This window comes from Ciconia boyciana, chromosome 8, assembly GCF_034638445.1.
Source record: "Ciconia boyciana chromosome 8, ASM3463844v1, whole genome shotgun sequence".
Taxonomy (NCBI): Eukaryota; Metazoa; Chordata; class Aves; order Ciconiiformes; family Ciconiidae; genus Ciconia; species Ciconia boyciana.
Genome location: NC_132941.1, coordinates 13,839,661 through 13,864,331, shown reverse-complemented (window position 1 = coordinate 13,864,331; position 24,671 = coordinate 13,839,661). Strand labels below are relative to the sequence as shown.

General features: G+C 41.7%; 1 protein-coding gene across 3 annotated transcripts in view; it reads right to left on the bottom strand.

Annotated features, from left to right (window-relative positions):
* Window positions 1-24,134, bottom strand: part of TNFAIP8L3 (TNF alpha induced protein 8 like 3) — a 49,570-nt gene extending 25,436 nt beyond the window's left edge. The window contains exon 1 of one of the 3 annotated variants that reach the window (XM_072869542.1): window positions 23,876-24,134. In XM_072869542.1, coding sequence (XP_072725643.1) covers window positions 23,876-24,113 — 238 coding nt within the window. In that variant the 5' untranslated portion in view covers window positions 24,114-24,134. The remainder of the gene's footprint in view (window positions 1-23,875) is intronic. The other 2 variants (XM_072869544.1, XM_072869543.1) reach the window with 2 other exon arrangements.
* Window positions 24,135-24,671: the final 537 nt, after the last annotated feature.

Here is a 24,671-nt window from a genome sequence, read left to right as displayed (position 1 = left end):
ACCAGTTGTTATACAGAGCTTCAAAGCTTATAACTTCTGATGGCTCATTTATATTTGTATTGTTCATTCTTTGATAATGACTGTGTTAAAAAACCTGCAGAAAACAGTGCAGCACAGAAAACATTGACTTCCATGGTAGCGCCTACACTGTTCAAGTTATGCAAGGAGATAGATGTAACTCCATGACCTAATTTATTAGCAGGGGAATAAAGACAGATTAATTAAAAACAAAAATGCCAAACAAGAAAATCCACTAAACCATAAAGCATTCCCTTTCCCACTTGTATTGGATGAAACTCAGATGTTTACAGAGAGGTTATGCACCACCGCTCGTGCTATATAGCACTTGTAAGAGCTCTCTATAGAGTAAAAAAAATCCCAACTCTCCACAGAGGTTTATTTCCTAGGTAGTACAGTTTAGCACTCAGCCTAGATCAGTAAGACCTGGGTGGACATACCCAGACTGGAGCAGCCCATGAACTTTTCCCAAGATGACAGTGAAAAAGGCATCTAAGAAAATCCAGTCAATTATCTATAAGCTTAAATTTACTATATAAGCGTGCTCAACTGAAGAAAAGTTAAGTAATCTGCAAAATGAAACAAAATATTGAAAAATCACTGCAGTAGACTATTGGGTGAGTGTTTATTCCTTGGCAGATCAGCCCTCCCATAGCTGGCTATAGTCATCGTTGCTGCAGAGTTCACTTTGTTCTACGCTAAAGGAGTATGTCTGCTCCAGAGTACATAGGGCCTGCCTTTATTGCTGGCGTTGGAATTTTGCCATTCAAAGAACTAATCAGAATTATTTATTTTTTCCAGCACTTTGGGGTAGATAGCAAGCTCATTTGGGTATCTGGCATATTTATTTAGCTCTGTTACTGGTTCACCTAGTTACTGATGACCATTTACAAGATTTAAATAAAGGTTTCTCCTCCATCAGTGCTAGAAAATGAAACCAGATTGTGTTACTTGGAAAAATTATTCAAAATGATAGAAATCATTCTTGAACAAGACAGACAGAAATAGCCCAACACAAGCGTATTCTGCAGTTGCCAGTTGAAACAGCAGCCTATTTTGTGCTACGCCTTTCACTGATTCATTTCTAGGGTTGTTCTCTAAAAAGAATCTACAGTTAGTGGGTCTGAACTGCTGCTTTCTGTCAAGTGGAAACTGAGTGGCTATTCCATAGCCTTTTTCCAAAAGCTCCTTTTGAAAGCTGAAACACTGGAGCACAGAGATCTGCCAGAGCGCGCCACTGGGAATGCAGGAATGCAGTCCTTGCCTGGTGTCTGTACGTCCTGCCAGCTCCTCCCTTTCTGCTACGACAATTCATACGCTGTAATAGTGGCTATTGCTGCATATGCAACGTAGGAGCTTTAGCCAGAGGATTAATGAAGCCAAATCCATTTGTCACGCATCCGCATCTCCACCAACCTTTAGGAGAACTTCCCTAAAACAATGTTCGACAGTACTCGGACTTGCAGGCAGAGCAGAGCTTGAGACAAACTGCTTTCCTTCCTACAGACTGGAATTACCCTGTCATGCTGTTCCATGTGACTATATATTAAGGGGTTGGCACTTACAGAACTATCTACTGTTTTCAATAAAGGCGGTTTCAGGACCTCAAGTTTTCTGGGCACAGGACTACCATCTGAATTGATGCTTTTAGGACATTGCAACCATCTCTGCATGGGAGACAATACAGTGGTAGTTCTTGCTAAGACTGATAGAATTAAGGTAGTGAATTATGTGCCTTGGGTAGGGGGAGGACAGTTTCTGATCGTGTGCAGAATACCTCTGCTTTTCCTTTACATTGTATATGGGCAGCCAGAACCCTGGCTACTCCTGTTGAATGCACTTCTTACTCTTAAAGTCCTTAGGAGCAAGCCAGAAGAGAAGTAGTCTGTGAGGCACTAGCCAAAGAGCACTCACAAGACAGTGGATGAGTCTGTGATTATTATAGTTGAGCTACTCTAACTCGTGGTTAGTTGTATTCACAGATTAACCTCATAAAAGATAATTTAAAGCCACTGTGCTAGGCTCAGGTAGGGCTGTTAGTCCCTTGGGTAATGTTCCTTACAATCAAACGACACATGAGATTTGGGAATCAGCAATACAACTCACCATCTCATTGAATTATACCACACCTCACTACATTTTCACTATGACATTCAAAGGGAAGGGCACACTAAAATACATGTTTATGTACTTTAAACTCATGGCCTTAAACAGATTTTTGTGGAACGTCCACCGTGCTTTTTAAAACTGCATTCTCACAAGCCGGCAAGCTTCTGTAAAACTCTTGCCAACCACGATCAACCATGGATAATCTTTTATGGCTAGAATTGAGGATTTTTCTTAATACTATATTATCTGGGGGTAATGAAACATATAAAGAATCCCTGCAAAACTCTTCAAGTTGCTTAAGGCCAACATAAGGCCTTAGTAGTATATGGACCTTAGGTCCTTATTGAAGTGTATCTTATGGAGATCTTTTTTCCTCATATGAATTTCAGTCAGAGCTGGGATGGATACAAGAAGGAGTGGGAGAAGGGAAAGTCTTATCCCCCTTTCACCCCCAGTTCCGCTCAATTCATTCATTTTGTTATGTGCTCGTGGATGTACAATGTATTTTCCTCCTCTAGGTCAGAGCTGCATCCATCCCTGCTGATTGTATGCTTTAACCTTCTTCTGCCCCTTTGACAACAGCTAGTTGTTCAGCTCACTTCCAAAATAGCACTTAGCTGCTCCAAAAATTATCATAGCTTCTCTTTTGGGTCACAGCCAATGTGGCCTCTGTCAAACTGTTTATTTACAATACATCTTAAAAGCCCTCTGACATCCCAATCAGTAGTAAAATGAAATAATCATTGATTTCTTACAAGATGTATCAATCTTTATACCATTATGGAGAGGAAGGAAAACAGAGTCTTGAGAAATAATCAGAGGAATAACTTTTGAATCTCAGTCTGGAAACAGCAACACACACACACACAAATATACGCATATATTTAACAAATAAGGATTTTGAACATATTTGCTACATTTTTATAATTTGAAAGCTCTCAAAGCATACTGAACACACATATCTTTCCGTTTTTGGTTGCAGAGTATATCCTGCTTAATAAACCACCACCGCATAGCATGTTGGCTCTTATAAATAACCACTAAAATGAAGGCTTCTAAGAGAGTGTAGATCTAGCCGGTTATTAATGTTAACACTTAGCACCTAGATGAGAGTCTCTGCTCAGCAAGAACTGAGAAGTCCATTGCATTTGTCTTAGAAAGGTCTTTCTCTAACATCCCTATTTGGAAAAGAAAAAGGAAAAGACAGTGAAACAACTTTTTCTTTTCCTCTCCAAGCAGAAGTTACGAAAATCCTCTCCATATAAAATTGTACAGAGAAAAAAAAAAAAAAAGGCTTCCACAGCAATCAGTTTCTGAAGTATTTAAAATTCCCTTACTTGACTTAGTTAAAAAGTAGTATTACTGCTACCACAAATTTGCTAGAAAGATAATGACAGATCTGTCCTGAGCTTCAAAGAGCAGGCACTTGTTCATTGTTCTTTTATAATGGAATACCAAATTTTCACTCATGTTTGGAAATCAAGTGACAAAATCCTTTGACTACAGCTATGTACAACAAAGGCACTAATTAGAAAATTCCCTGGCAAATGACAAAGCCGAGACTTATTTCTGTTGAAGACCATGATGTTTAAACTTATTAAGGTAAATAAGAAATGCAGAAGACAAGGATAATCAGATATATTTGTGTCATATTTTTATTCTCAAATATGTTGTACCTGATTCTTTTTTTTCCATATAAAAAGTGTACCTTCTAAATTTTCTAAAAAAACCCCAGCAGCGTCTTTTACTTCCCACCTTCTCCTAAGCTGTAAACCTCTTCCTGCTGTATATGTTATCCATGTCAGAGAACAAATTCAATTTTTTTTAATTTATCCAATCACATCATCTTTGTCTTTGTACCCATCAGATTTCACACTCAAGCTGAGAATTTTCATTAAGGTCTGGAAAAGGACAGATTTTGGGACACAGCTAATCATGATTCCTTTAGTCTACCCAAGTATTATGAAACATTCCAGGAAATGTAAACTTTCCAAAGCTTTTTGCCATTTGAACATTTTGATTTAGAATGAATCCTCAGTTCTTCAGTGGTATTGGTTTGTGCATTTAAACATCAACTTTATCTCTTTCTTCTCACGCTAGGAATCCCACTTCAGACATAGGCTAATTAACTACAATTTAGAATGGAGTAGGAATGATTACTCTACTGTAATGCTGCTGTTTCTTAGCAACCGTGAAAAATATGATGAAGGATGTGAAAGAGAGACCCAAATAACATCATTTCCACCTAGACTGAGAACTTCCACCTAGACTAACCTGCTAGTGGGATAGTAAATTAATTTTAAATTTCCATTTGCCTACTTCAGTGCTATGTCCTTTGCAGGCTCTAACAGTGTGATTTTCACAGTCCAGGATGGCACTTAAGCATTTAATTTCCACAGAGCTGATAACACCTGCTAGCTACTAAAAAAAAACTTGTAAAATTTCATTAGAAAAATATTTTCCTGCTTCCTTCCCACATAATGACTTATGTCTAGCACTAACTCCTCACTTGATGGGAGTTTTACCAAAGTAAAACTGCAAGGTTAGGCCTTGCTTCAGTGTTAAACTATAAACAAAATTTATTTTATTAATAGCAAAATTGGTAATTATGTTTTTCCCCACAATGCTAATAAAGTATTTTGAGCATTTAAATTGCTTTACTGTACTCTGAAGATACTTATTTCATATATTAACCAATTTTACACTGCAAGACAAACAATGCTGTCACTGATTTTCAAAAATACTAATAGAATTAAAAAAATAGTCTGACAGCTCAAAGTCCAATTAAAAATCAAATTCCTTTAATACTTGCAGAATCTTTTTATGCCTTGCTATGTAGTCCTACTCTGCAATTGCTACTTGCATATAACATTGTCAATACTGCAGATTTAATTTTTACTGTGGAAGGGATGGAAGATTGGTCTCTGTGATCCTATTTATATTTTGCTTTTTGAGCATGGGAATGTCTGAAACGGAAAACCACACAGCGGACTTCAAAGTACCAAAGTGAGGATAAAAACAAATTAATGGCTCAAAATAACATGAACCACATAGTCAGATTTTGGTCTATGCACCTGAGATGCACAGAACGTGCAGTCACGGGAGATACGCATGATAACACTGCTTATTCTCGCAGCCTCTGGAGCTGGGAAAGCCCCAGCTGGAAGGGGTGGAGGTCTGTGTAAGTATTGATAGTCTCATGGCTAAGCCAAGGGTCACAACCCCTACCAGGATGTAAAAGTCCCATATCTTCACCTCCAGTGTGTAAGATAGTGCTGCAGCCTGTCATGGGAAGCGCATCTGGCACAGAATGAGGGAAGAACGGTGGTGCCAGGATGCAATGTGGTAATCTGCCAGCCTTCCTGCAGCAGGACCTTCCTAAGAGAGAGTCCAGGTCAAAGTGCCTTGCTGCTGTCTCACCCATAGCACAAGGTGCTCCTCATCAGCAAATCTATGGCTTCACTGACCAGCTGCACCTGGTGCTTGAAATGGAAGAGAAGCAGGAGGAGCGTGTGTTATCTGCTGTGGGGGATTGTGGAGAAGGCAGTTGTGGGAGGCTGAAATGCAGGATGTGCAACTTGCATGGTGGTTGTGCAGCTCCTTGGTACCACTGGCATGTCTTCTAACATGGGAGGTCTTGGGGCTGTTACTTGTTGGAGGCTGTGAGAAATTCTTGTGCTAATATTATAATGTACTTTGTTCTTCTTGTCTGGGCATTCGTTGCTGTGAGAGGTTGCGTACTTGGCTGGAAGGGAGCCTTGGTCTGACTTGGTGACCGTTCTGTGCAGCCTACAATAGTATGCTGGGGCCTGCATGGAAAATCTCTGCAAAAGACAGTAGCTTTTTCATGGTGCTACAGAGTGTGTATAGGGTTTTTGTGGTCCTGTGTTTCTCTGGCAGCTGGCACAGGTGGAACCGGGGCTTCTCTCGGTGGTCACCACGGTTTTGCTTCATTATCTCATGGAACTGAGAATGGATCCAACTGCTTGTGTAAGTTGTTGATTTTTTTTTCTGAAAGAAGCCAATCTAAACATATAAAAATATGAAGCTGTAATTCTTTAGTCATAAACTTATAGTGGTGTCTGGCAGGGCATTCTGCAAAGTCCTGCGTGAACCAAGGAGCCGCCTCTAAAGGCACTGTGTGGTAATGCATCCACCAGTCTGTCTGATTATGTATTTAAAGGACTCTTGTTTACTCTGTGACTTTAATATTAAGGTTAGTTTGGCAGTGTTTGAATTTTTGCTTGTTTAGGTTGTGTGGTTTTCTGGGGTTTTTTTGTTTGTTTTTTAAAGCAGAGATATTCTTTAGTAGTCTGAAAGAAACTGTTGGATTAATCAGTATAAGCAAGTACATGCTCTGTGCTCAAGTGGTGCTCTCAGAGTGTTTTCTTGCAGTGTAAGCTCAAATGGTCCCTGGGAATACCATTTTACTGTATTTTAACTGCTTTCTGTTGAGATATTTTATTTTAATCTATGAGGTAGATAAATGTTTAACTCCTTTAATATTCAAATGAATATCATCAAGGCTTGATTAGTTTATTCCTGGCAGCAGAAGAGCTGAACATTATGCCAATTTCTTTCTGTAGTAGTCTTGTTCATGCACTGTATTTCAGTAATTTTGCTCTGATGTGCTTTCCTTGCATAGCCCAGAGTGACTTTGTAGCACACTCTTTGAGAGAAAACATGACTGTTCCTTTGTCTCCCCCGTAGGATAAAACTTAAGAAAACCTTTGTGTTCACAAGTTCCGAACTTGCCGCTCCTAAAGGCTGGCTTGCAGGTAAATGGAAGGCAAGACCGTACTTGGTTTGGAGTCCTATCTCCATAAGGTAGCCTGTATCTCTTTCTCCTTCTGTAGTCTGGAGCTGAAGAGAGCCTGTTTTCTTAGCCTTGCCATGTTTTGAATTCATAAAAACTGAATGAAAGATTTGGTGTTCCTGGCTATAGATTCAGCAGAGCAACTCAAGACCTGGTCCTTACAGTGTTCAGCTGAGTGACCACCTGGAAGGCACCTCACCTCCCTTACTTTGCATGGAAACCAAAGTCTGTGGGAGGAAGGCTAAAGTGTCTTAAGTCTTTCCCTTACTGGTCAGGATGAGGCTGGAATTCACAACAGGACTCTGGAATACTCCATCTGTTAAGATGTAACCTAAAACCTACCAAACTTTGTTTCTTTCACCCATTCTTGTAAGTGAAAAAGTATTTTTTTTTTTCTTCCCCCTTTTTTTCCCCCTCCTTCACTCTGCTTAGATATTTCCAGGGGAAAGTTATAGTATTATGAAGAAAGGAGTAAGGCTAACTATAATTCATAGGTTCTAACATTCCTTTTTTTTTTTTGGTTAAAAATCAGATTCTGAAGATAGGTGGTCTGTTTAGTCTATCTTGGGTCACTTTAGGAACAGCTCTACTTTTGTAATAATTTTTTTTTTCCTGCTATATATGGCTTTGTTATAACAAGATTAAAATAAAACCCCCAGATGTTCAATGTCTAAAATTACGTTGTCAGGTTTGCCAGAAAATGTATCTGCTCCTCAGCAACTGCACTTGGTATTAATTTGCCTCCTGGCCTCACTGCACTGTTAAGCTGTAAAACAACACGTCATCAGTCTGTAGGCTGGGAGTAGATGGTGGATTTTCATTTGAGCAGAATCTATCTTCCTTTTTTCCAGGTGTAACTTACACCCACAAAGTGCTTCTAGTGGGTATTAGGCAAGTTGCATCTACAGCTGTCTACAGGAGATAGTTATATTTTAGTATTATTTAAGGGGGGGGGGAATTTGCCAATAGGTGTCAATAATGGCTAGTGGCTATATGATATGTAAATACAAGACACTATTGACAGACCTCCAAGTATAGTTTGCTGATGACTTAGACTGGCTTTTTTTCTGCTTTCAAAGCCAGCTGGCACAGAAGGTGGCTGCAGCTGCCTTCTGGAGAACATTAGCTTCCGGAGAGGTGAGGGCCGTCCGCAGTCTACAGGGCAGTGCCTGCTGTAGCAACTGAGGATCCGTAACACCTGAGGTGGTGCTGGGAGGGATTAATCTGAAATGAATCTAGGGGGATGAGAATGGATTGTGAATGTGATCTGATAGCACAAGATACACACAAGTGGTGCACCCTGATCTCATGGTTTAACACAATCTATGGTTTTTCAGCTTGCTGCAGAGAAGGAGGGATAAGAATAATGAAGTGGTTTTCTTTAACTTTTTCAGCTGTGTCTTCATGAGCCTTTGCAACTGAGCTGTCTGCATTTACATTTTGGAAATCAATGTTTGTGTTATATCACCTGCAACTTGGTAATTGGGTAAGTGATCAATGAACAAGGCTCAGAAGCTCTAAAGTTGCAGCCAGCAAGGGTTGTTTGGCAAACATTAGGATTGGTGGGCTACCTGCACAATCTACGCAGATATTAACTGAAGTAATGACACTCTCCAGAAAGATTGGAGCTTTTATCTAAAAGGCTATCAGTGTTGAAAATGAGATGGAGTTAAGGACAGGTTTTTGGCAAAGGTTATTCTGTCTGCTCACATGGAAAGCAAAGTCAGGATAACAGTTTGGTTTGGTGTAGAAAATCATTGTTTATATTGCTGGACTAAGCTTCAAATTGCTGTGTATTGTTCCAGTATCGTAGAAATGTGAGGTTGAAGGAACAAACTTTTTATCAATCATCTAATCCATTCCTTTCCCTGAGGTAAGACTAGCAGGCTAGAAGAGATAATTGTCTAATCCGTTCCTAAAGACCAATGTCCCTTCGTAGCTTAATGCAGCGCTTGCAACTCTTACAGTTAGAAAGATTTTCCTAATGTCAGACTAAATCTCCCTGGCTGCAAATATGCTGAGTGCTTCTTGTTCTGTCTCCAGCAGACATCGATCCCTGCATGCATTAACTAATTTTAGCAAACTTCCAGTATGTGTGTGTGGTGAAAACATTGTCCTGTAGTGATTTCATTTCTAGAGTAAATAAACTGATATTGAGAAGTGAGAGAAGGAAAATAACATTATCCGCTACAGCTGTTTACTAGTAAATCTTCAACCTGTGTTTTTACAGGCAAGATTACTGTCAGAGCTCTATTAATGAAAGGCTATGCCTCAGATGGACCTGATTTTGGAGTTTGTTATATTTCAGGCCAGGTTTCATTTGGCTTTCTAGAATTGTTGGAGGTTTAGTGCCAGGTTACCAGATCTTGTCACCTTAGAACAGGATTTATTATTCCTTCCACTAAGACATTGCCTGAGATGAAGCAACAGAGGGCAGATGGTTTTAAAGCACAAATTCACACCCTAGAAAGCCAGCTTCCTGCAGAAAAGTCTTAACAGACAGGATCGGAAAATGTCCATATTCCTTGGCCTGCACGCAAGTGAGCTTGGCAGCAGGCAACCTCTTGAGAAGATTATGGTGTGGGTGGGTTATATATGTAAAGTCCACACAGACGGTTTTATGTAGAAGAACTGAAACTTGGGTTATGAGGAAAATAGAGTGACTCTACATGCTGTAGGGAATACTTTTCACTCTGACTTACAGTGGGTTTCTTGGGGAGACTGTGGTCTTAGATCGTGGTGTGTGTATCACAGTCATGGAAGAAAGCCTGTGTCCTGTCACTTGATCAGGATCTCTTTTTGTGCTTGATCCCACCCCGTATTTTTAAAGACTTGTATTGGAAAATATGCCAACAGTTATGAGCACGTTAATTCTGCCAAACTTGTTTTGTTCTGGTAAATTCTCTTTGGGTGAAGAGCTTTTCTCATTTCAGTAAGAGGCTCAGGTATTAAAGCAAAAAGCAAAACAAAGCAACACCTGATAGTTTCAAATTGTGGGTTCTATTTTTATTCCAGATGTGCTTTCACTGCCAGAGAGCTAGACAGTTGGAATCGGAAGCAAATGGAAAGATGGGGAAAAACTATGAGTGTATTCTCTTTAGTTGAAATGCTAAAAAATATGAATTTTCTACTTCTGTTTGTAACATTCCTTTATTGTCTTATATGCAGTAGCACTGCTTATTGGAAAAAAAAATTTGCAGTCACCTGTTTAATATGACAAAATTGTGTGGTTAAGATAAATTAGTTCTCAAACTGCAGCCTTTTATGAAAGACTTTTGAAAGACCATATTGAATGCATATGTATCTTTCATATCTAAGATGATGTGTTAACTGCAGAGGTGCAGCTTCTTTCTCAGGGATGGAACTTCTCTCATACTTATAAAAGTATCCATGGTGATCATGCACTGCATTGATATTATTATTTACTGGCTTTTAATAAAACATCTTGGGGTTCTTACTGCACAAACTCATAATGAAAGACACTCCTGACCTAAAAATAGGAAAGGTAAACAGACAAAGCAGACCAGGAGTGGGAGGAGAAATAGACACAACTGAAATACTTGCTTAAGGCTGTGATTAAGACCCTGCTGTCAGTCCAGTACTTCATCCATCGGATTCTGAAAGGGTATCATATGGGAGGTTGCACAAAGAAATTAGACTGATATTTTTACAGTGTCCTTAAATTTCAAATCCTGCTTGCTTTGAAATTCAGGAAGGTGTTACTTAACAGAAATCTAAAGTGGCAGTTTGTTTTCAAAGATATACAAATGACAGATACCTTTTACAATGTATTAAATAGGTGGACAAACAGTTAATATGGAAGTCCAGGCTTAATATGAATACAGTATTACTAGTACGCATACCTACTGGGATGTTACATGAAGAAAGGAATCCTGCCACTTTTTTTAATGATGGAAAAACTAAAAAGAGAAGAAAAAAACCTGGAAAACCTTACTCAGATATTTTCTTTCCATCTTTTTCCAAATGAGCATGTGGAAACATGATGAAGCTTCTTAAATACTGCCATTTTCTGTTACTCTGCATGTGTCTATCCCTGTGTACTCTGTTAGAACAGCTATGAATTGCATAAACCGCAAATCAGCATTCCATCTGTTGAAACTGGACATATCTGGGCATGTCCTAGGAGTATCCTCCCTATACCCTTTAACTGTAGCCATCTAACATTTCCTCTGTGATGCTGGCTCTACATGGGTAACTGCTATTGCAGAGTTGGTCACCCTGCTTTCACTGGCTCAGGTAGTACTGTCCTGAGATTAATTTTTATTTGCTATTTCACTGTAAATCGTTTGTTTTAGGCAAGCTAGCCTCTGTTTCCCCCTTATCATCGTGAAAGGGGTGTGTGTGTATATATGAGCCCAAGTGGAAGTAACTTTAAATACCAGTTTTATGTGTGTCTGCATATATAAACTTTTTTTGGTGGATCTGCTAAAAACAAAATGCAAAAAACCCCAACAAGTGAAACTACTCCAACTCCTGGCACAATCCAGGTGTGCTACCCTCAAGGCCCGAGAAAGAGTTGCAAAAGATCAAAGTGGAGATTTATTCCAGTGTGGCAGCAGCAGCATTGTGTGCAGTTCTCCCTAGGGAGGCAGCTTCCCAGCCATGGTGCTCCTCAGGGGCAACTGCAGGGAGGCAGAGAGAGATTTATCCCCAATAATGGTCTGCAATTTTGACAATGCAAAAATGCCCTGTAACATTCTTTTCTTCCCCAGAGCTGTTATTCCACACTGTATCTCTCAAGAGTTGCAGAGCCTGTACCTTCTATGACTTATTCAGGTCTTGACATTTGCTAAAATATTTAAAACTTAGCTTTAAAGTCTTACCTACTGATGTGTGTGCACTTCCCATTCATTATAACGGGGCACGATCATTACTGGAGTGAAAAACGTGAACCAACAGGATAATGACTTCCATTCTACTTCTCCAGAACACTGTTGTTTTTACTTACTGTTTCTAATGTTTTGTGTATTCTTATGAAGGAAACTCCTTTTATATTGTTTGTTGTATTGCTGCATTAAGGATGATGTCAAAACAACTTACTGAAACATATGAGTTGAAAGTATTTAGCTTTTCTTCTATATATAGCATATTCTTACTTAAGGAAAATTACTTTTGTCCACTTCACATATGTATAAAAAAGCTTAGTTATATTCAGTTGTGCTGTTTGTATTAAAAAAAAGTTTTCAGCCCCCAAAAATGTTAGACTAAGGCAAGTCTCAAACCAAATGAATTCAAGTAGATTGTTGTAAAACTTTCAGCAACAAAATTGCTGCGAGTTTTATGGGCTTTATGACATCATGTGTATTTTTATCACTTTATCATGGTAAAGAAGCCACATTGCTTTAAAAGCAAGCTAAGTACTTATTTAAAGATTTGTTTTCAATATCTTTAACAACATATGATCTGTAGAGCAGACAGAGCTTGTATTTTAGTCATTGATGAAGTGACTAAGCATAGGCATCAACTGTCCCTAAATTATAATCCCTATTAAGAAGCGTAACTACTGCTTTAATGTCTGTAAAAGTGAGGAAAGAAATGAAGTATTCCAGAATTAGTTGTTTAACATAATGGCACACATACTATCTGAATTTCCATCAAATGTGGCTATGAGGAAAAAGAAACTCTACAAATATATCTACAAATATAGAACGGCTGTTTCAGTAACAAATATATAATCAAAAAACCTCTCACAGTCTGTGGTTGCCTGCATTGGTTATTTAGTATGTCTAGTCATACTTTATTTCACTGCACAGCCAGAGGTATTTCACATGCACCTTTCTACCTCCTTGTCATTGACTGCAGTAACTTCAAGGAAATTAAATTCTGTTCTATGAAAATATGGAAAACATTGAATAATGGTTCCCCCACCATCACCCTAAATTCTCTTCCTACACATCACTTGTCTCTGTCTTAATACTGCTCAGCTGTTGCTAAGGCAATATTTTCCTAGAGAAGTTCTAAAAGGTAAATACACAGAGCTGCAAGCAGCGCAAGAGCAACTGTTACTTATCTTCTGTACATGGATGGGCAAGTGTAGACATAGCTCTTGGGAATTCGAAAGCTGCGCAGACATCTTGGCTGCAAAATCACGTAACGTGAGCATGTCGCTCCTGCTGTGCTGCACCATGCAAACGGGGAAGGGCTGCAGCAGAGCCGAGCTGTGCCCTCCCTGTCTGTCTCCCTATCTGCTGGGCAGGACCGTGTGTCCTCTTGTGTTCTGGCAGACTGCACACAAGATGTTGCTGACTGAGGACAAATGAGGTGGGTCTGGCATTTAGGGTTAGCAATCCAGAGAGATGCTATGGTGGAAAATGGGGACTCTGTTTCTAGCCACCCTGGTAATGGAAGGTGAAACCTAGGTGTCGGGGTGGCTGCTGGCCCTGTAAAGGGCAGACTCGGCTCTGATTTGAGTTTGATTCAGCTCAGCCAGGTCAGTGGTGGAGTGGAAAGGTGGACGCAGGCTCTGTGTTAGTGTTCTGGTGAACCTGCACCATTTTGGCAATTCCCCTGCTTCAAGTCCTTTCCCTAAAGCCTCCCTTGGTGTATTTCAGTGCTCTCATCCTTGTCTCATTGGCAGAACAACACTGAAAGAGGCATTCTTGTCGTAAGTGTAGAAGAGTTTAGTTTCTAGAAGCATCTCTTGCCTTCACTGCCTCCTCGCAGCTGTTTAAAGCTTGCTTGCTTTCTAGAGGCAACCTCTGCGAATCCTCTTACAGTATCTCTTCATTAAAAATTATTGGAATTTTTAAGAAAATATATTGGTAAACGTGGGTGGGGGAGATCTGCATGCCATGGTTCTTCACAATACTCTGCAAGAGGGCTAGGCTCTGTTTTCCTTTATTCCTTGCAATTAAGCTATGTCACTAGAAAGCAGTGTCCTCCTCTGACCTCATTTGATCAGAGACAGTCAGGGGCTGCCGTGTCTGGAGAGAACCACAATTCTCCTCTGGACCTGCTATTCAAGCCCAATGATTTGATCTTATGGGAGTGAGGACACACTGCTTCTCCAAGTAGGTGTTTGTTCAGGAATGCACTCTGGAAACAACAGGGAGGCTCTTGTTATCTGTGGAGACAGTATTTTTTTGTGTTCTCACTTTCTGGCAAATATTTTATCTACCTGTTTCAGTATTTGAATATCAAATTAACTTTCTGGTTCTCAACGTGCTTTACTAGTCAAGATGACACTGATCTTATTTGCAAGCCCACTATCTGTATTGTTTGTTTGCCAGAGGAAGCAGGTTAGTTCCTCTGGCAAGGCAAATCTGTTTCTAATACCTCTAATTACGAAGACAAGACAATATCTTACTCCCATCAGTTTCCCCTTTCATGAAGCATAACCTGACAGCACTTACTCCCTTTCATAGTGGTAGAAATCATAAACACAAGAATATTTGAGAAGAAATGAGTTAAGGAAGAAGAATCGGGTCAATACTGAAAGAATTGAGGCTTGCAAAAGAGTAGCACATTGGCTGAGGCACAGGGGAAATGAGATCAGTTACGTGCTAAAAGATGTGGGTATCTGGAGGAGGAACACAAACAAATTATTAGTGTAAAATGTGAGGATGGGTGGAAAGAGAAAGAATTGAAAAAAATTCTAGAGGTCAGAAGATGGAGAATACAGCCAAAATCTTGGTATCTGCGTTCCTGCAAGGGAATTCCTCTTTGGTAGCATGTGGCAGTCAAAGGGAGGGTGCAAGAGGGCTTTGGACCTTCCTTGCCTTCTGTATGCCCCAGTGCGCTGCATCTGCTGGGCCTTTTTTTCAAAGCATGAGGCATTTCTGCACGTCCTGCCAGGGTGCAGTTCTACTCGCTGTTCTTGACATAGTCAAAACATCCATTTCTACCACCACAAGCTGTTGCATGTAGCAACATAACATTGAAAGTGGCTATTTTTTGGCTCTTCATAACTATGCTTTTAAACACCTAGCACTGAGTAAAATCAGCACAACTTTCTCTTGAACTTGTGGAAGTGAATGATACCAACTAGTTAAAAAGAACCCTAGCTCACAGTTCAGAAATCAGCCTCAAAACTACAGGAGATATTGTGGTCTGGAGGATAAACAGATACCAGCTGATTAACAACTAAGTATTGGGACTGCTCTAAGCCCTCAGGCATCTGATTTAATCCAAATTTTGAAGTTAAATCATGGAATTACAGAGAACACTGGTACTCATCTGTCCTTAAGATGATTTGTTCTTGGCTTTCCATCAATTCTGTACGATTTCTGTCAGGGGAAGTGCTTTGTGGAGAAATGCCAGTGGTGAGTGTTTTGGATGAATATACTGGTCTGTGGTTTTTTGTTGTTGTTTTTGTGTTGTGGGGTTTTTTTTGGGGGGAGGGGAGCAGGGGTGCAGGCAAGGGTGAAATCTCGGCCATATCTGCCCCAAGGATAAAGTGTTATGGCATTCCTTCTTATGCAGGATGATATCTGATACCAACCTTTAAGAACTGATATGGAAAGAGACTTAAAAACAAATACAGGTAAGAGAGAAGCCAGAGAGACCTCATAGCTGAGGTTTATATGATAGAAGCTGGTTTCTGATAGAGATGAGGTTTAATCACTGAACAGAAACTTCCTCTTTTAGTTATATAGAGCCTGGTATATTTAAAGGGCACCAGTTAATCCAAGTTGGTAAGAATAGGGCATACTGGCACTCTGCAAAGTTTGTGGAAGTGGTCTTTACATATACTTAGGCTTGAACTTTTTATCCCATTCCTAAATCTGTAATCCAAGTCAACATTTTTCCTCACTGATTCTTTATCATTTTCTAAGAAATCTGGTAGCTGTGCATCACAATGACTGTACTGATTATTTTTGCATGTACTACTATACATTTATCTGAACAGTGGAGATCATTAATGAAATCATGTATCAAAATAGTGACAAGTATCAAAATAGTGAGGCACCAACTATATCTTGCTTTGAAGTGAACATGAAGGTCACTCTTGATACCTTTTAACCTACTTCCCTCTGACTTCTGGGAGTGAAGGGGAAATGATGCACAAATACACAAAGTTAAAATTAAATGCAAGTAAACAAAAACCACAGACATTCACCTGGCATAACACTATATGGCACAGAGGTTTTATTGGAAAAATCATCTGAAAGATGGTTATCTAAAAAAAAACCCCACAAAACCCCCCCAAACAAACAAAAAAAAACCTGACACAAAACCCCACCCCCCCAAAAAAGCCCCCCAAAACTCAAAAACATCACTTTGAAGAGTCCAAGAAACTTGTATTTGTTTGATCTGCATCTGTCAGTGATTTGACTATGTAAACGGTGTTCTAAAAGTAAATGGAAAACTATTTGGAAAGGAAACAGTAACACAATAATAGCATTAATACATTTCTTCAAAGAGAAAGAAAATTTAGCTTTTCCTGTAATGCAAGCTGCTTGGATAAACAAAGTTAATGCCAGAAATGAGATGCTCATTGGTGATAGTGAGGTATTCTGCTAATTTTTACTATTTGTGTTTCAGAAATTACCTTTCATATTAAACTAGCACCAGTAAGAAGACCAAAGGGAATGTCTTTGTGGTGAAGTGTTTGTTTCATATCATAGATGGAAGTAATCTTCCTTGTATTTTCTGCTGTTACATCAACAGATGTTAGCCAAAACCTATATCTGTACAGAGAGACTGGTCACTCTGTTCCTCTGTAGGAAGGCTAGACAGAACCAACTGATAAAACTTGACCTAAACCAGAATCTCTACCAAGGAAGGATTACTGACCACTGGAAAGGACAGCAAAGTGACTTTTGCTCTTTCTCAGCCTTTTTCATTAAAGATGGCTGCCTTGAAGAGCAGAAAAATTGCTGGCTACTAGCCAGTGTCTGAGCTCAGCTTGGCTTCTCAAGAAGTTTGAGTCTTGGGTATAAAGTCATAATTACTGCAACAAGTCAGTCTCAGCTTCCTATGGGTCTCCTTCAGATAGACTTGTCAGCCTATAAGATGCCCTCCCATAATCTAACTGGCAGAGAGATTTCTGCAGACAAATGGCAAATAACACACTTCTAATTGAGCAAGGCTCCAAACCCAGGTCACCTGCCCTGAGAGAGGTCCACAAGCAGTCCAAGAGCCTGGACAGCTTTGAGCGGTGCACCAGAAGTCAGGGTAATAGTGAAGAATCTCTGCACCCTGCTCTGACCACAGGGTCTATGTCTGTAAATAAACTGGGACGGAACCTGTTGTACATGCATCGTGCTGCCATCTGGATGCAAGCTGAATTCTTTCCCACACTCCAAATGTTGTTTAATTCATACTGGCCACTGTTATCCTCTGTCTCATGCCAGGACATTTTGTGGGAGGCTATCTGGTATGGGCTGAAACAGTGCCAGAAGCATATTAATAGATAAACAGTTTAGAGGATTGTGTACCACTGCTTGGGCCTACAGCCAGGTCCTGCTTAGTTTACTAGAAAAGATAGTGAGCGCTCTTAGAAAGTTACAGGGTTCTCCTGCTTTCCGGGGACCTGGGAGGGCCTGTCACCCCAAGGCTGGTGCTGTGGGTAAAATGCAAATACAAAAGGCTTCTCAGGCAGGCCAGGTCTTCTGGAACTCTCTCTCATCTATCTGGCCTACTGTTTTCCTTTTCATCGGGGGTTTATAGCTTTGTTCTTCAGTTAACAACAAAATCAAGTGACCTACTATTTCTACCATGACTTCTTAGTCTTTGGTGTAGATGAGAAGAAAGGATAAAAGATTTATTTCTTCAAATGGGAAGTGTGAGATTTTTGAGGAGATGCACTCATTGCCCTGTACAGGTCATCCACTATTGCCAAAATACCACATCAAATGGCACCTGCTCTCAGCCCAGGCCTTTGGCAAGGCAGACAGGAGTGGTCGATGACGGCTGTGTGGCAGATATGCTTCATGTTCCTATCTATGAACTTCATCTGGCAACATAAATTCCTGCACCAAGGCTTGTCCATATCCACACATTAGAAAAAGCAGAGGCTTTCTGTTCACTGACTGCTAGCAGCATCATAATTTCAGGTGGGAACAGCTCAATTTGGGACTATGGAGAGCCCCGAACAACCATCACTCACATAAGTGTAAAATCAACCTCTCTGCCTGAGAAACAGGCTATCTCTGACCTGGCAAAGTTGTGGCTGGCCTCTGCCTGCTATTCGTGTGTCTGGGTGGCACTATCATACTCTGTCCTGAAAGTGAGTAGTTCTGATCAAGAATATCAAATATTTATGCACGAAGATAACTTTACACAACATCCTTCATGTGCCTGCTGTCCCTACCTGGGAGTCAGATTCTGCTTCACCCATGATGACAAGTCCTTCTGAGGCCATGTGTTTTCATACCCCATCCTCTCAAAAGTAGGAAGAAACTATCAAAGCTCCTGGAAAAGGGTGGTTACCTCATGCACTACCAGCTGTTGCTGCTTAGCAGTCTCATCCACAGATGTTGCTATTGCACAAGCAGGTGAGCTTGAGCATCAATCCAGTGCTTCATGAAGTTCGTATTTCCCTTGATTTTAAAAAGCAGAAGCCTGAACAAGTTGACCTGTTCAACTAAACTGTCTATTCTGCTTGTCCAAGTTGAATAGACAACTTGACAAAAGTGGGATTATTTATGGTCTTTACTAGCATCACAGCATGATTAGATTTTTTTGCCTTTCAAAGTTTTTACTTTTTTCTTTCTTTGTGCCCCCTCCCTGGTTGACAAGGCTCCCAATCTGATGGTCACTGTGCTAAAGAGGGCTCTGTATGTAAATCAGCAGCCCAGGTGTTTCCTGGAGGGAACTGTAGAGAGATCCAAAAAAAATTCACCCAGCCAGGCTCTTGGCTCAAGTGCCTGCCCTAGCTGCTGCTCTTACAGGCAGCTGCTGCCTGCTCATCCTGAAGTGTCTCTTGCCCACTCTGTCTTGGCAGAGAAACTTGGACACATGCTTGCCTCAGCTTGCAGTGTGATCCAAAAAGCCCTGTAAGAGAGTTTGGAGCATGGGTTCCCATGACATGCTAGGTCATGTCTGTTGTCTGGCTATCTTTTTTCAATTAGCTTTGTTTTTCCTTTGTTTTCCAGCAGAAGGGAAGGGAGAGCCCTTTATTAGACAGGTGCTAGAGAGCACTTCATTACAGAAGCATCCAGTAGAGTCCACACCTTCCACTCAAGATAGTTTTTTGGGTTTTTTTCCTACCTTCCATACTTACAACATGCTGTTATCTACCACTTCTGCTGGCTTGTCTGAAGTCCAATAAATATTATTGCATATCTGACTTGGACCTTTTTATGTAGAATCAAAAGAAGGCTTTGTTAAATCAAAACCCTCTTTGTTCAAACACAGAAGTATTCCCTGGGGCAAAGTATACCTCTTGTCGTGATAAACATTGTTCAAATGACCAGTGTCATATTGCAAAAAGAGTTATAAAATGCCTACTTGCACTTTATATCACATAAGCATGTTACTGATGCCTCAAATAATTAGGTGCTAAATATCTTACAGTACGTTTTCTAATTCATTTTATATTTACAAGAATATATTAGCTCTTGAATGGCATTTAACTCTGTAAAACAGTGATTAAAATATGTAACAGGCTTAAAAGATTAATATCACAAAAGTACAGGCAGTTCACTTTGCATGATAAATAATTTGCAGAAAAAATTATTTGCTAAGCATTGCAAATCAAACAATATTACAGCTCCAGAAAAATTATTTGCATGTTGGAGCTGTTTTACAACAGTAAATAATGTTTAAACCTGTTGTTGTTTCTACTAAGTATATATTTATTGTCCAGGGTAAAGTTCAGATAATTTATCAAATAATTTTAAATGCATTAATATTTTTGTGGCAGGAGTTGCAGGGTAAGATCTTGGCCCTATTGAAGACAACAGTAAGACCCCCACTGCCTTTATGGATGCAAGCCTGGTGATAAGGTTGTCTTCATTTTGTTATCCCTGGCATCATACAAAGTTGTAGGCTCCACAGTGTTAATGTTTAAAAAAAAACAAAAAAAAAAACAAAAAAAAAAAATCCTGTCACCAGTTTAGAGTTCTACTTGGAGTGCAAACTGCTGTCTTTCCTAGGCCAAATGTCTTTTGACTTCAGTGGGAGGAATGCCAGAGAAGAGACCAGCAACAGTTTACTCTCCAGGATACGTTAAACTTCATAAAAATAATCTGTATTGTTTCAAAGACCATACAGGCAATTTAGCCTGTAGTTATCCTATGTTAATAGTGTAACATAATAGTTCCATTAAAATAAACATGAAAATTTATGTTCTGACTTAGTAGCTTGTAGAAAGGCTTAAATCAATATCACATAAAAAGCTATATGGCCAAATTCCTGCCTGTTTCAGCCAGGGAACCTAGGACAAGGCACACCAAATGAAGGTCTGCCACCTTCTTTCTGCTACATGCAGAATCTTCAAATCCACTGCAAAATCATTGCTGTTGGTGATGACCTGGATTTTGTGAAATCTTACTCTGAAAGATGGCACAGAGCATCATACTTTCATGTGGTAGGCTGCCTATGAAAGAGCTGGGAAAAAGTAGTCCATTGCTCTACTGAAGAGTTTTTTAAAAAAACCAACCTCTCAATAGGTGGACATTAAAAAATGAGAACGATGTTCTATTTTAAGATTACTTGTTCAGTTCTCAAAAGCTTATCTATAGGACAAGAAAATAAATGTGACTAGTTGCATGTACAGTAAAACTTGTGAAATTTCACCAAGGGTAGTGCTAGTAAGTGTGTAACTTTTCTTTTGCATTACAGCATATAATTTTTTCAGAATCGTGAAGACCTGTTTAATGCTCTTAAGAGGGGTCTGTCTCATGAGTAACTTTTTTGAAAAACAAAACTTTTTGACTATATAAACAACTCCAGTGTGAAGCAGTAATGGATGAGTGTGATGAGACTTGTGGAAGCCAAGGCTGCGGAGCTGGATGTTTTTGTGTGCAGAGGTGTGGTGCTTTTTGTTGTTTGTTTATTTTAAAGTACAGCTAACATCTTGCACTACTCGCATATAAGGAGCTTTTTGTTTGCACCAAAGAAATATAAAGATGCTATCATGACAACACGTTGAGAATAAATACAGGAAAAATACTTCTGCCTCCTTGGAGACTCAGCTTTAAGTGGGCTATTAAAGGAAATGAGGCTGCACGGATCTCGGTGTAAGACTCCAGCTGGCTCTTGGAAGCCAAGCGTGTGTGGCAGGTGGTGGGGGTGTACAAGGTAGCCTCCTGTCCCGTGCACACCCGTATGAGTCCCAGGAACGGCAGGGGTGCTGTTCCACTGGGACTAAGCAAAAGGCTGAATAAGTATTGCACAAGTAGTACAAACCCTCAAACAGGATATGTTTTTAAACATCAGTATTGCATTAGCATCATGGAACCCTAGCAATAAAGTAAACTGCATCGAGCTGGGCTTGAACAATCGGACAACTGAAGAAGCGGGCAATTGGCTACAAGGAGTTTTAACTGTGTAAGCTGAAGTCATTGCTTTACAAACTTGGAAGTGTGAAGACTGGTGATGAAGAGAGTAAGCTAAACGTTCAAGTTGGTGTCACTTTCAGTACAAAATCCTAGCTGCTCTAAAATCAATGGCCAAAATTGAACCATTACTAAGACTTCATCCCAAACACTTCTCTGAGGCACGCCGCTTGCCCTATAAACTGCAGGCAGAATGCCCCTGGTCACTGGCATCTGTGGGGTGTGGCACCTCCATGAACAAGGTGGTGACTGAATCCCACACTATAACCCCTCAGCTTCTGTGCCTGCAACAGTGACTGACAGCGTGACTGCTGAACACCCACATACAGAGATACTGCACTGCACATATGGCAGAGTACAGACAAAAGACCAAATGAAATCTAGCAAAAATGTGTTTTTCAGAAGAGGGTGGGGGATACAAACAGCAAGTAGTTCTTTAGTGCAGAAAAAATGATTGCAAGTGGTTAAGACAAAACCACCAAGTTTTCACTCTACTCCAATTTTATTCTACTGCATAGGCATCTGCCCTGTATGGTCAAAATACCAGATTTTTCTCCTCTTAGATAGTACAAAGAAGGAACAGAAAAGAGGAGAGACTGATGAACATCAACTCTTGGCAGCTGGCAAGTGATGACATAAAAAGCACTTATGGCAATCTCTAAGCATAGTTATTTTTAATTTATTTAAAAGAAAATCCTATTCAGAACAGGAGTAAGTTGTTGGCAGGAGCTATATTACATTAACTTGTCTATAAATGCAATGTTTGTAACTTGCGCTTCATGCGCTGCTTTGAGCATTTGGATGAAAAAGTATAGCTGTTGGTGGTCTTTGTTAGTAAGTTCAGCGTAATGCAGCTTTATGAATACAAAGAGCTCTATGACCTGTTGCTAGTCTTATTTCATTCTCTAGATCTCAAGGAAGAAAATACAAAGTAAGATATCAAGAGTAAATACCCCTAATTTTTAAAACTTAATTGGATTTAAGACTATGCTAGAAAATCCTGTTCTTCTGGGAGCCTAGACAAGGTAACACCTACTTATCTTACGACTTCCTACTCTTGTTCATCACTGCTGTATTAATAGGACAGTTAAAATATTTCACAAAATATCTGGCACTTCTTTCCTGTTGTAGTTAAAATATTGTTTGGTGTTGAAATCTTTCTTTTTGGGGTGGGGGGAGGTGCCAGCTGGGATAAAAGACACGTCTAAACTGGACAGACCAGGGTGAAAAGTTTTTTCTCAAAGAATATCTCAACATGGTAACTTTCTATTTGGATTTCTTATGGTCACTAGGACAATTTCAGACATCATTCCAATTGCACTTACTTGTGTCTGAAGCCATTTAAATGGTCTCAGAGAAGGTGCCTGTGACTTCCACTGTGGGAAGCTGGAGGTCGAACAGGTCCCTTCGACACTTAGTGTCAGTGGTTGCCCGGCGTCTGTCAGGTGCCAGCCGTGTGTGAGACCCTGCCAGCGGCAGAGCTGCAGTGGTAATGCCACCACTGACTGAAGAAGAGTTAGAGACCCAGAGATGGGCATGGGGAAGGGTGATGGCCTTGAGCTGGTAGCAGTTCCCTGCGGACCGGCACTGGGATGCATGCTGTGCTGGTAGAGCAAACCTACCTCTACGTATGCAGGATTTCATACAAGTTTATTGTCCCCATTTACTCTTTGTGCAGGACAGCCTTTGATTACGGCACATCAGCGATGGTTTGTTTTGTGTAGGACACAGGAATGTGGAGATTTGGAAATGGCAGGAGAGATTTTTTTTTTTTTTCTTCTGTCTCATCTAAGAAGTATGCGGGCCGCAGCAGCTAGCAGCATTTTTATGTTTTTTGGTGACAAGTTAGGACTCGGAAACAAAAGCCTAGCAGCCCGAGGGCCCCGCATGCCGGCCTCTGAGGGGAGTCTCCCCTTCTGCACATGGGCTAACTGCTGCGGTCCTGGAGCGATAGCAAAATAACCCTAACCAAACCCAAAAAACTTTGCAGCCTCTGGATATACAGCACAATGCATCAGATTCACGCCAACGCTGCTAATTTAACCGGCTGTCGCGTCATGGTTGAACGCAACTCTTGAGGGCAGCGCTCTCCCCTACCCCGGGCAGCCGGCGGCCGGGGCAGAGCGGAGCCCGCGGCCGGGCCGCACCCCTCCTGCTCCCGCGGAGTGCCTCTGCCCGAGCAGCCCCGCAGCAGCCGGCTACCGCTCGCACCGCCTGCGGGGCGGAGGGGCACGGGGAGGCTTCTCGCCTCTGCCGGTGCCCGGCCGCCCGCCCGCCCGGCGGGCGTCGCAGCTGGCCGGGCTGGCGCGGGGCGGCAGGGACCCGCTCGCCAGCCGCGGGACGGCGCCGCGCCTCGCAGCCCGGCCCTGGAGCTGCCTCGGCGGCAGCGAGGGGCAGACACCTTCCTTCTCGCAGTCGCTCGCGGGGCTAGGCGGCACCGGTCCGTCAGGCAGCAGCCCCCCCTTACCTGCGGGTGAGACCAGCTCGCCTTCGCTGAGCTCCCCGGAGTCCGAGTCCATGCTGCGGGGACCGGCGGGGGAAGAGGGGCCGAGGGGCAGCTCGGGGCGGGCAGCGTGCGGCTGGCCGCCGCTGGCAGGAGGAGCGCCCGGAGCCGCGGAGCGGGAGACGGGAGCGAGCGGCGAGCAGAGGAGCCTGCTGCCTCCTCCTCTCCTCCCAGCCCGGGCGCTGGGTCCGCGCCACCACATGCAGCCACCTCGCCTAGTGCCATTGGCTGCAAAGGGGGAGCGGAGACGGGCGGGCTCCGGCGAGGGGAGGAGGGAGCGGGGGCGCGGCGGAGGAACGGTTTCTTCCCCGAGCCTGTTACACAAGTTGGTCTCGCAGCCGGCTGCGTCTCCCCGGTCTGGCCGCGGCCTCCGGCGGGAAGCGGCTGCGGAGGCATGGGTCCGCGGGGCTGCCCGGCGCTGGCTGGGGTGAGGGCCGGGACCCGCGGCTGCGGCCCCCGCTCCGCGGAGCGCTCGAGGCCGCTCCTGAGGCAGAACTTAAGCGCACAAAAAGGACCGAAATGACGGTCCTTCACGCTGGCTGCCATTGTGTCTCCCGTTTACTTGGTCTTTTGCTCCTTCTCTCTTCTTGTGGGCATCTCCCCTGGCCTTCAGCCGTTGTCTTGTCTCTTTTCACTAGCGCTCTCCCCTTGATGATAGATTTCCTCCAAGATTAATCGTTAGAACGGTGGAGGCCAACGAGGAATTGTCAGTTCTCATTGGATATTAGTGCCTGGAAGAATATTGGAGGAGTGAATTTTG